This window comes from Aquarana catesbeiana, linkage group LG13 (genome assembly GCF_042186555.1).
Source record: "Aquarana catesbeiana isolate 2022-GZ linkage group LG13, ASM4218655v1, whole genome shotgun sequence".
Classification (NCBI taxonomy): Eukaryota; Metazoa; Chordata; class Amphibia; order Anura; family Ranidae; genus Aquarana; species Aquarana catesbeiana.
The window spans coordinates 159,201,073-159,213,989 of record NC_133336.1 but is presented as its reverse complement, the minus strand read 5'-3'; the positions used below and the strand labels follow the sequence as shown (position 1 = coordinate 159,213,989).

General features: G+C 41.9%; 1 protein-coding gene across 4 annotated transcripts in view; it reads left to right on the top strand.

The window, feature by feature from the left end:
• FSIP1 (fibrous sheath interacting protein 1) overlaps positions 1-10,423 on the top strand; it is a 305,263-nt gene extending 294,840 nt beyond the window's left edge. For 2 of the 4 annotated variants that reach the window (XM_073609240.1, XM_073609239.1), the window contains exon 10: positions 7,159-10,419. In XM_073609240.1, the coding sequence (XP_073465341.1) occupies positions 7,159-7,362 (204 nt within the window). In that variant the 3' untranslated portion in view covers positions 7,363-10,419. Of the gene's footprint in view, positions 1-7,158 lie in introns of all 4 variants that reach the window. The other 2 variants (XM_073609241.1, XM_073609242.1) reach the window with 2 other exon arrangements.
• Positions 10,424-12,917: the final 2,494 nt, after the last annotated feature.

Below are 12,917 nucleotides of genomic sequence, written 5' to 3'. Positions count from 1 at the left end.
GATTGCTGTTACCTTAATTGCCCCGTATTTCCACATCCGTGATCAGGTCTGTATTGTTGGTAATCAGTAGATCCAGTAATGTTTTATTTCTACTTGGTGCGTCTACCATCTGACCCATAAAATTGTCCTGCAAGAAATTAAGGAACTGGCGAGCCTTAAATGAATGCGCGGTTCCCACCGCCCAGTCTATGTCTGGATAATTAAAATCCCCCATTATGATAACACTTCCCATCCTTGCTGCTAATCCAATTTGTGATAGGAGATCCGTCTCCACTTCCTCCCTCAGGTTAGGGGGCCTATAGCATACTCCCGGTATTATTTTCCCCTTAGCTTCATCCCTTTGGAGCTCTACCCATAAGGATTCCACCTCCTCTCTAGCTCCCTCAGTGATGTCATCTCTCACATTCGCTTGTACATTATTCTTGATATATAGGCATAACCCTCCCCCCTTTTTTACCCTCTCTATCCTTGAGGTATAGGGTATACCCTTGAATGTTTGCCAGCCAATCATGAGAGCTGTTGAACCAGGTCTCTGAAATTCCCACAAAATCCAAATCCTCCTTGTACAACAGTATCTCTAGTTCACCCATCTTGTTCCCCATGCTCCTGGCATTGGTGATCATGCCACATAGTTTAGACCGGTCGCATATTGTCCTCGTATTGGGTGTTTTGAGATTGCAACTAGGACTTGCTACTATACTCACCTTGTGTTACATAGTTACATATAGTAGGTGACGTTGAAAAAAGACACACGTCCATCAAGTCCAACCTATGTGTGTGATTATGTGTCAGTATTACATTACATATCCCTGTATGTTGCGGTCATTCAGGTGATTATCTAATAGTTTCTTGAAGCTATCAATGCTCCCCGCTGAGACCACTGCCTGTGGAAGGGAATTCCACATCCTTGCCGCTCTTACAGTAAAGAACCCTCTACGTAGTTTAAGGTTAAACCTCTTTTAAACCTCCTCCAGACCCTTTATTAGCTTTGTTGCCTTTCTTTGTACTCGCTCCATTTCCAGTACATCCTTCCTGAGGACTGGTGCCCAGAACTGGACAGCATACTCCAGGTGCGGCCGGACCAGAGTCTTGTAGAGCGGGAGAATTATCGTTTTATCTCTGGAGTTGATCCCCCTTTTAATGCATGCCAATATTCTGTTTGCTTTATTAGCAGCAGCTTGGCATTGCATGCCATTGCTGAGCCTATCATCTATTAGGACCCCCAGGTCTTTTTCCATCCTAGATTCCCCCAGAGGTTCTCCCCCCAGTGTATAGATTGCATTCATATTTTTGCCACCCAAATGCATTATTTTACATTTTTCTACATTGAACCTCATTTGCCATGTAGTCGTCCACCCCATTAATTTGTTCAGGTCTTTTTGCAAGGTTTCCACATCCTGCGGAGAAGTTATTGCCCTGCTTAGCTTAGTATCGTCTGCAAATACAGAGATTGAACTGTTTATCCCATCCTCCAGGTCGTTTATAAACAAATTAAATAGTAATAGTCTTTTGTGCTTTGGTTAACCTACCACTAATGCCCCCAATACTACCCTCTGGAATATCTTCCGCGCTGGCTATCTCTGTCTCTGGACCCTCCCCCCCATCGCCTAGTTTAAAAACCCCTCTAACTTTTTGGCCATCTTCATTCCCAGCAGATCTGCACCCTCCTCATTTAGGTGCAGTCCGTCCCTTCTATAGTACCGGTTACCGACTGAGAAGTCGGCCCAGTCCTCCAGGAACCCAAACCCATCCTTACTACACCAGCTCTTCAGCCACTTGTTTACTTCCCTAATTTCCCTCTGCCTTTCTGGTGTGGCTCGATGTACCGGTAGTATTCCTGAGAATACTACCTTGGAGGTCCTTTTTCTCAATTTAGCTCCTAAGTCCCTAAAATCGTTCTTTAGGACACTCCATCTGCCTCTGACTTTGTCATTGGTGCCAACGTGCACCATGACAGCCGGGTCTTCCCCAGCCCCTCCCAGTAATCTGTCCACAAGATCCGTGATGTGCCGAACCCGAGCGCCCGTTAGACAACATACTGTTTGGCGCTTCAGGTCTTGGTTACAGATTGCCCTCTCTGTCCTTCTAAGAATTGAGTCCCCTACCACCAGAATCTGTCTTTCCTTTCCCTTTGCTGCCCCCCCACTCTCACTGAAGGAGTTCTTCCCCTGGCAGCTAGGAGAGTCAATCAGCTCCAGCAGTGCTGGTCCCTGACTGGTTTCACCAATGTCACTCAATGGAGCGTACTTATTGGGATGCTCCAGTCCTGGATCGGCCTCCCTGGCACTTCCCCCTCTACCCCTCCTGACTGTCACCCATCTACTCTTTGCTAGTGCCTGCACCTCTTTGTCTCCACCTGCCTCTGTGATGGCCCCTGCCGGCACCTGCCGTATACGTTCCTGGCTCTCCTTTAGTATGGAGGGACTTCTCAGTGCTGACAGTTGCTTCCCCAGATTCAGAACCTGGGCTTCCAGGGAAACAATGTGCTTACATTTTGCACAGCAGTATTTGCCCTCAATCGGATGATCAAGGAACGCATACATGCAGCAAGATGTACAAAGAGTCGCCTCTCCACACCCGCCGGGCATCGTACCTATTAAATTTAGTGAGGATTTGGGGATTTTACCCTGTCCAAATTACCTAACAGCTAGCTTCCTGGCACTAATACTCAAGACAATACACAGGTACACAACAAGACAATACCCAGGTACTCACAGACCTACATGCAATCGCAGAACAGTCGCAGACCTACTTGCACTCGCAATACTCAAGTATACAGTACACAATACGCAAGTACTAACGATCCACACGCACTACTCAAAAAACACTCAGGTACTCGCACTACACAGGTACTTTGACCCCTGTTATAACCTCCTGTTTTAAACTCTGTTTTTTAACTCACCACTTATACCAGTTCCACTTACACAAAGTTTCACAGCCTCAGACTGAGCACATGATTTACTGTTAATCACCTTGATATTTCTAATTGCTTTTAAAAAAAATTAAAATCTTACCAACGTTTAAAAATATCTTTTTATGATGGTGTTCATAGTCGGTGTGTGGCATTATTTACATGTATTTCCTACTGGCACAGAAGTATGTTTGATTATACTGTGTTTATACTTCAGGCATGTTCAAAGTCCAGGCCGCGGGCCAATTGCGGCCCACGTTCTGGTTTCAAACAGCCCCACTGTTAATTTGCATATATACCCTTTGTGGCCCGCAACAAATCCCCGAGCATGGCAGGGGCCACAAAAGATATGTACCCGTATTTATTGGTGCCTCGGAGGGGACAGGGAGGGGGCGGAACGAGTGGCAAAAGATTACATACAGGAGAATCTCCTGTTTACTCGGCAGCCTCTGTAATAGGAAGTCCCGTCTCCTGGGCTGGCATTGGACGACTGTTCTATCTATCATAGTAGGCGGGACTTTGTATTAAAGAAGCCGCTGAGTAAACAAGAGATTCTCCTGTATGTAATCTGTCGGCGCTCGTCCTGCCCCCCTCCCTGTCCCCTCCAAGGCTGCAGATGGCCATGGACCAGGCTGCACTGATGGCAAAGGTGAGGCTGCATTCATGGTACTGGTGAGGCTGAATTCAAGTTTTTTTCCCGAAACTTCCCTCTTAAAGTGAAGGTGCATGTTATATGCCGATAAATACGGTATATTCAAATAACACGGCCGAGCTCATCCTTAGTCCTGAGTGGCATTGGGGATTCGTTGGGGGTCACAAAAGATATATATCTATATCTATATAGATATAGATCTATATATATAGATCTATATCTATATAGATATATCCAGATATATAGATAGATTATAGATATATATATCTATCTATATATATCTATCTATATATATATATATATATATCTATATAGATATATCTATATAGATATATCTATATAGATATATCTATATAGATATATATATATATATATATATATATATATATATATATATATATATACAAATAACATCCCCAAGCTCAACTCTTCACCACACACAGCCACAAAGGCAAGAGAATTCTTGTTGGACAGTGAATTAGTGCTCGGACGAGCACACTTAGACCGAATTTTAATGGTGCAAAGAAGGTCAGGCAAAACGGTTGGCCCTCACGCATGTTCACTTCAAACAAATCTGGCCCTCTTTGAAAAAGGTTTGGACACACCTGTTATACATTGTAAGGTTTTATAATATACTGTAGGGAAGACCCTCACCATGCCAACATCCAAAATATATATTCAAGGATTGACCAAGTCAAAAAATTAGCAGCCTTTGTGGGCACATAATGAGAGAGAGAATCAATAAAAAAGTTTAATTTGTATTACAACATAGTTAAAAAACATATAAACAGCATACAAACAACACCCTGTATGGACACAGTTACCAGTTACCCAATAATGCAATTACAGTATCTCACAAAAGTGAGTACACCTCTCACATTTTTGTAAATATTTTTATTATATCTTTTCATGTGACAACACTGAAGAAATGCCACTTTGCTGCAATGTAAAGTAGTGAGTGTACAGCTTGTATAACAGTGTAAATTTGCTGTCCTCAAAATAACTCAGCACACAGCCATTAATGTATAAACCGCTGGCAACAAAAGTGAGTACACCCCTGAGTGAAAATGTCCAAATTGGGCCCAATTAGCCATTTTCCCTCCCCAGTGTCATGTAAGTTGTAAGTTGTGACTCGTTAGTGTTACAAGGTCTGGCGTGTGAATAGGGAGCAGGTGTGTTAAATTTGGTGTTATCGCTCTCACTCTCTCATACTGGTCAACATGAGTTCAACATGGCACCTCATGGCAAAGGACTCTCTGAGGATCTGAAAAAAAGAATTGTTGCTCTACATAAAGATGACCTAGGCTATAAGAAGATTTCCAAGACCCTGAAACTGAGCTGCAGCACGGTGACCAAGACCATACAGCGGTTTAACATGACAGGTTCCACTCAGAACAGGCCTCGCTATGGTCAACCAAAGAAGTTGAGTGCATGCGCTCAGCGTCCTTTTCATAGCTTGTCTTTGGGAAATAAACGTATGAGTGCTGCCAGCATTGCTGCAGAGGTTGAAGGGGTGGGGGGTCAGCCTGTCAGTGCTCAGACCATACGCCGCACACTGCATCAAATTGGTCTGCATGGCTGTCGTCCCAGAAGGAAGCCTCTTCTAAAGATGATGCACAAGAAAGCCCACAAACAGTTTGCTGAAGACAAGCAGACTAAGGACATTGATTACTGGAACCATGTCCTGTGGTCTGAGACCAAGATAAACTTTTTGGTTCAGATGTTGTCAAGCATGTGTCGAAGCAACCAGGTGAGGAGTACAAAGACAAGTGTGTCTTGCCTACAGTCAAGCATGGTGGTGGGAGTGTCATGGTCTGGGGATGCATGAGTGCTGCCAGCACTGGGGAACTACAGTTCATTGAGGGAACCATGAATGCCAACATGTACTGTGACATACTGAAGCAGAGCATGATCCCCTCCCTTTGAAAACTGGGCCACAGGGGCAATATTCCAACATGATACCGACCCTAAACACACCTCCAAGACAATCACTGCCTTGCTAAAGAAGCTGAGGGTAAAGGTGATGGACTGGCCAAGCATGTCTCCAGACCTAAACCCTATAGAGCATCTGTGGGGCATCCTCAAACGGAAGTGGAGGACTGCAAGGTCTCTAACATCCACCAGCTCTGTGATGTCGTCATGGAGGAGTGGAAGAGGACTCCAGTTTCAACCTGTGAAGCTCTGGTGAACTCCATGCCCAAGAGGGTTAAGGCAGTGCTGGAAAATAATGGTGGCCACACAAAATATTGACGCTATGGTCCCAATTTGGACATTTTCACTTAGGGGTGTACTTTTGTTGCCAGCGGTTTAGACATTAATGGCTGTGTGTTGAGTTATTTTGAGGGGACAGCAAATTTGCACTGTTATACAAGCTGTACACTCACTACTTTACATTGTAGCAAAGTGTCATTTCTTCAGTGTTGTCACATGAAAAGATATAATAAAATATTTACAAAAATGTGAGGGGTGTACTCACTTTTGTGAGATACTGTATAGAGGACTGGACCTACGGTACAAAGATTAATTCAATACTGTATCAAGGTAAAAGGAAAATTTCTGATCCAGTAATGCCTCCAAAAACGTGCTTCTCGATTTGTTTCACTAAAATATTAGCTACCTCAGAACAGATACTGGTTAGGTGCTAGTAAACTTGTTGCTCAAGGTGTGGGAGAACTTGACCAAACTGACAAACAGCCGAAAAAACGAAATTAGTATATGTTTGTCTAAAGTAGTGGGATACACATATATCATGTGGTCTATCATAGATACCACTGGTATATAGTAGTCATGTATAGGTATTTGAGTATAAATCACACACAGAGGTAAGTGGTCACAAATTCCCATATAAGCCTGTTCAATACAATATCAATAGTACCAAGATATGGCCCATGGATACCGGACCAAGTTATTAAATGGATAAGTATACAGTCCCCTTAAGTATAGAGGCACATGGAATATCTGAATGTATAAGAACTGCGCTTATCGCATAGGGGGAGACCATTTGTTGGGGCTCAAGTTGGAGGCATTACTGGATCAGAAATTTTTCTTTTACCTTGATACAGTATTAAATTAATCTTTGTACCGTAGGTCCAGTCCTCTATAACTTCATTATTGGGTAACTAGTTGGTAACTGTGTCCATACAGGGTGTTTGTATGTTGTTTATATGTTTTTTTTTAACTATGTTGTAATAAAATGTATACTTTTTTATTGATTCTCTCTCTCAGTATGTGCCCACAAAGTCAGCTATTTTTTTGACTTGGTTAATCCTTGATTTTATAATATATTCTCAGATTGATTTAAATATCCTATGTGTTTTTAGCAGTTTAATAAATGTATATTGACAGATGGCAAATACATGGGCTTTTTGACCTGGAAATGACTGGGAACAGTGGTGGGTGTGCATTTTTTTATTGTTACACTGCTATGCCTGTGGAAGCAAGTTTGTTTCATTATATAAACATAGTTGTCTACATTACAGTCCACAGCTGCCTGTTTTAAACAATGTCTGGAGAATTCACTGACAGGAAGTGTGATATGTATGTGAGTCATCAAGCACACCCCTTGTATGTAATCATCTGTCTGCTCCTTTTTCAGGAAGTGTCTTTGGACAAGTTTGGGAACTCCGTTTCTGCACCTGGGGAGCAAGCGTTACGTTACACAAAGGAGCTCAGAGAACAGAAAATACGCCTGAAAGAAATAGACCAGCAACTTGACGATATAGAGCAAAGAAACAGCATTACGCCACAATCACTATCCTGCTTTAGCTCAATGTTGAGTGAATCATCTCTAAATATTTAACAGAGTTAGTTTCCTTCCCCAAACCGATTATTTACTTAAAGATTTAGAAATAATGGGATCTGGTGGATATTCTAAAATTGGTTTGAAAATGTGATTATAAATAGTTTTTACCTAAATTGAATGTATAGACTAAGGTCAAAGTTGTGGGGAAAGTCAAACGTGTGGTCCAATGGATCCTGAAGAACTGGTCAGAGATCTCTGGTATAGTTCAGGGTGTCCACCAAAATGGAAAAGGGAGGGAGGCGGAGGAGCCCTTATAGTATAGTAGCTTGATTCAAAAACAGGATGACTGGGTTCAAAGGGGTTAACGACCATGGAGAGTTGTTCCACAGAGGGAATAGAAATGATAGATGTACATCTGTTGAGACTACAGTCACCCAAAGAGGTGGGGGACACACAACTTTCCAAATGTGCAGGTAGAGAAAACCCGTCTCCACACAGGGTCAGGGTGGTTGCTTTCTATGCCTTGGGGGGTCTATGCCATCCTGGGTTCTCTGTAGTGTTCTCAGGTGGGTGTAGGAATCGAGAAGAGGAATTGGCGTAAAAACCCAATGATGGGCCAATCGGCAGATGCACCCAAAGTATAGCTTATACATATAGAATGTATAGATTGATGTTAAATTTAATAAAGTATACCTTAAAGTGAACAGGAGCACCAAAGTTGTTGAGTGTGTCCTCTCAGCAGCTTCCCCTTTCCAATAGTGACTTGGCAGCCTTCCAATTTTTAATTTCAGCACAAAGCAGGTGATCAGGAATGGGGCAGCAGGGAGTGCTGAGCTGCTGAAAGAATGACTTGAGCAACTTACAGGCAGCATAATGTTCTCCACGGCTTCTCCAGACTCTTTTAAGTCTGTCACATGTGCTTAGGGTGAACCTACTCTCATCTGTGAAAAGCACAGGGCGGACCTGCCAATTCTGGTGTTCAATGGCAAATGCCAATCGAGCTCCACGGTTCCAGGCAGTGAGCACAGGGCTCACTAGAGGACATCGGGCCCTCAGGCCATCCTCATGAAGTCTGTTTCTGATTGTGAGGTCAGAGACATTCACACCAGTGGCCTGCTGAAGGTCATTTTGTAGGGCTCTGTCAGTGCTCATCCTGTTCCTCCTTGCACAAAGGAGCAGATACCAGTCCTGCTGATGGGTTAAGGACCTTCTACAGTCCTGTCCAGCTCTCCTAGAGTAACTGCCTGTCTCCTGAAAGCTCCTCCATGCTCTTGAGACTGTGCTGAGAGACACAGCAAACCTTCTTGCAATGACACATATTAATGTGCCATCCTGGAGGAGTTGGACTGCCTGTGCAACCTCTATAGGGTTCAGGTATCGCCTCATGCTACCAGTAGTGACGCTGACCATAGCCAAATGTAATTTATGCATAATATATGCTCCCTGAAAGCCCAAATTATGGGCTCCTCTATGCATCTAGGTTGTGAAAAAGTCTCACACATGTGGTTCACCCATACCTAGGAGACATAGCAGAATATGTTTTGAGGTGTAATTATAAGTATGCCTATGCTGTGTGTGAGAAATAACATGTTAAAATTACAACTTTGTGAAAAAAAACAAACACATTTATTTCCTTAATTTTGCAAGAAATTGTGAACAAAAAAGTATAACTTCAAAAAACTCACCACACCTCTTCTAAATACCTTTGACTGTCTACTTTCATAAAAGAGGTAATTTGAGGAAGGGGGAGTACATATGCTGTCATGGCATTTTCGAGCCTTGAGAAATGAGCTAGGCAGTCAGTACAGGACAGACCAATTTTCAAATATGTATACACCATAGTTTGTAGACTCTATAACTTTGACACAGACTAAATAATGTACACTGATTTGGGTTATTATTACCAAAGAAGTGTAGAAGAATACATTTTGGCCAAAATTTATGAAAGAAAGATTTTTTTTTTGTAAAATGTTATAACAGAAACAAAGAAAAACATGCTTTTTTTCCAATGTTTTCTGTATTTTGTTCACTTACATAGCAAAAAGTTAAAAACCCAATGTTGAATAAATACCACCAAAAACAAGCTCTATCTGTCTCAAGAAAACGATAAACCATTTTATTTGGGTACAGTATTGCATGACTGAGTAATTATCTTTCAAAGTGTGCCCGCACTAAAAACTGCAAAATGGCCCGGGCAAGAAGGGGGTGAACTTTGAACAGGCTTGAGGTGATTAAATATTATCTTGTTTATACATTTCATTAAAAAAAAGAAGATAAGAAGGTCCCTCTGTATAGGCAATTAGTAAATATCTTTGTCAGCATAAAGGAAAAGCAGTCCAAACAAAGTGTACGAATAAGTATGGGGTGCTGAGTAACTCGCCTTTAAAATGAGAACAGATCTAATACATTGTTTTGGCATGGAACACTTTATGAATAAAAACTACTGCAACACTTGAAGTGTTCTAAAAGTAGGTACTCTCAAACAACCCAAATAAAACACACCCACTAATAACTGCCATATAGAAATATTTCAGTATCTATGGGAGTTATCTAAAGTTAATGCAGCCTCACCTATTGCACCGTTCCAGCCATGTGCACTAAAAAAATAAATAAATAAATAAAATGTGGCAGCCGCTCCGTCAGCCCGCTATCTGAGCTGACATAGTGTCTCTGTCTGACAAGCACTGTTCTATGTTACTTCAGACAGTAGGCTCACAAAGCCCCCCTCTCCTCAGTAGTTCATATTCAGATAGTAGTTCAGATTCATTTAAAGTGGTTGTAAACCCTTATATATACCCAGTGAAGTGACTGGCTTCAGGTAATGCACAGAGATTGAAAAAATCCTCCTAAACAGGGTGTACCTGTTTATCTGTAGTTTTCTCTTCTCTACTTCTGTTCAAAGTGCACAAATTATAAATCTTGTCTGAGTATTCAGAAAACATGGGATGGAGAGCTTAGGATATACTCTGCAGGGGTCAGTAAGGAGAGCTCTGAGAGTTGATTGGAGGGAAGGGACACAGCACACAGGAAATTAGTTGAGGCTATCAATCAAACTTGTCCAAAGGAACTCATGCTGATAGCACAGGCACAAAGCAACAGACAGAAATGACACTTAATGAAGGCAAGTACACACTTTAGAGGGGAATGCTTTGCTCATACATAGCTCCCAAATGTCCCTGATTTAGAGGGACTGTCCCTGATTTGGAGCAATGTCCCTCTGTCTATCTTTCCTCCTCATTTGTCCCTCATTTTGGTCTGATTCTCATAGTTGTATATAAAATGCACTTTTTATCTTTCAAAAGGTGTTTCCCAGTGCTAAACCTTCCATCCAAATTATAAAATGCTACATTTGTAAATTTTTAAAGGCACTATAAAGGAATAGTAGTGATAAAAAAAGCTCTTGTGGATTTAATTAACCTTTTTTTATGGTTAATTCTGCCTTAAAGGTGTGTGGCAGAGGGCGTGTCCTATGCCTACATGTGTTTGCTAGTAGGTGTCTCTCATTCCCATCTCAAAATGTTGGGAGGTATGCTCATATTTCATATCTGAGGTTTACAACCACTTTAAACAACTCTTTATTTGAGGGAAGGGGGTCTTTGTCAAACATTTATTAATGGCATTCCCAAACCTCCTAGTTCTCATTGTAGGTTTGATAAAGGGGTACATTACACCTGGAAATGCTTTGCCCCCTCCCCAAACTACAGGAGACCCTTTGGCTGTTCTTTCTGATCATGTTGCAGCTGCTCCTGTCCCTGTTCTTCTCTCCCACCTTCTGGATGTTATCCTCTGTTCCATGCTGAGCTTTACAGCACAGGCAGTGTGTGTGGATCCTGGACCCTTTTTGATGTTACACAACTTCCTTGTAAGCTAATATGCTACTTCATGACCTGCCAGTTTGATAGGGCTTTGCTGTGTGGCAGATCTGTGTAAACCTAAGAACTGAATGGAGGGAAATGCAAATCTTTTGTCAGGTACCCCTCCAAGATGTTTTTCATTTGTAAATTTAGTTGGTAACCTTGTATACAACAGTAATAACACCACTCATGCTATTTAAAATAACCGATTTGATACAGACAGGTCTATGGAGTTGTGTTTGTTTCCTACAACTGAACTAGCCTAATATAGGCTAATATACTCTGATAATCTTCCAGAACGTCAACAGAAATTGAATACTATTTTTATAGAAACCCATCTATGACTGAATTAAAAGAGAAGTATGGCCAAAACTACTTTGGCCCTATTTCTCCTATCTATCACAGGAGTGCAGTTCGTTCTGCATTCCTGTGGCCCAAGTCAGCTGACATCGCTCAGCTAGTCCAGGCTCTGGATCGATACCGACCTAGGCCAGCAGCTCCCGCCCTCTCCACAGCCCAGTGAGCGCTAGAGGGAGCTCAGAGTGGAGGGAAGAACTGAGCAAAAAGCAGTGCTGTGAAAAAGTATTTGCCCCCTTCCTGATTTTTTTTTTTTGCATATTTCTCAGACTTAAATGATTCAGATCATCAAACAAATTTTAATATTACACAAAGATAACCCAAGTAAATCCAAGATGCAGTTTTTAAATTATTGTTTGTATTTAGGGGAAAAAGCTGTTCAAACCTGCCAAGCCCTATGTAAAAAAGTAATTGCCCCCTCCCATGCTGAATCATGAATGAACTGTGATTAACCTTAATTGTTTAGAAAGCGGAGTTAAATGTCACTTGCCACACCCAGGCCTGATTACTGCCAGACATGTTGAATCAAGAAATCACATAAATAGAAGCTGTCTGACAAAGTGAAGCACGCTAACAGATCACAAAAAGCCACACATCATGCCACAATCTATAAAAGAATCAAGAACAGATTAGAAACAAAATAATGTACATGTACGGTCTAGCAAGGGTTTCAAAGCCATTTCTAAGGCTTTGGAACCCCAGTGAACTACAGGGAGAGCCATTATCCACAAATAGAGACTTGGAACAGTGGTGAATCTTCCCAGAAGTGGCTGGCCTACAAAAATTACTCCAGGAGCATGACGAGGACTCATCCAGGAGGTTATAAAAGAGCCCAGAACAACATCTAAAGAACTGCATGCGTCACTTGCCTCGGGTAAGATCAGTGTTCATGATTCAACAATAAGAAAAAGACTGGGCAAAAATGGTATCCATGGGAGAGTTCCAAGGCCAAAGCCACTGCTGACCAAAAAGAACACAAAGGCTCACCTCACATTTACAAAAAAAATCTTGATTTATCCCCAAGACTTTTAGGCAAATATTCTGTGGACCGATGAGCCAAAAAAAAAACTTTTTGGAAGGTGTGCGTCCCGTTATATCTGGCATAAAACTAGTACAGCATTTCATAACAAGAACATCATACCAACAGTCAGACATGGTGGTGGTAGCGTAAACAACAACAATAATAACCCAGCGCCAATGAGTGTACACCCGGGGGGGTCACTTAGGGCATATGATGAATGACATATAATGTGATCAACATACCATGTGGTACATAACATGTATTATATAAAATTACATCACTTGAACTCAGGAGGGGGGAGGAGGGGAAGGAAACCAGTGCAGCTAGACCAACCATAACTGGTAGATACAGATTTGTAGCAAAAAAACAAAATAATGTCC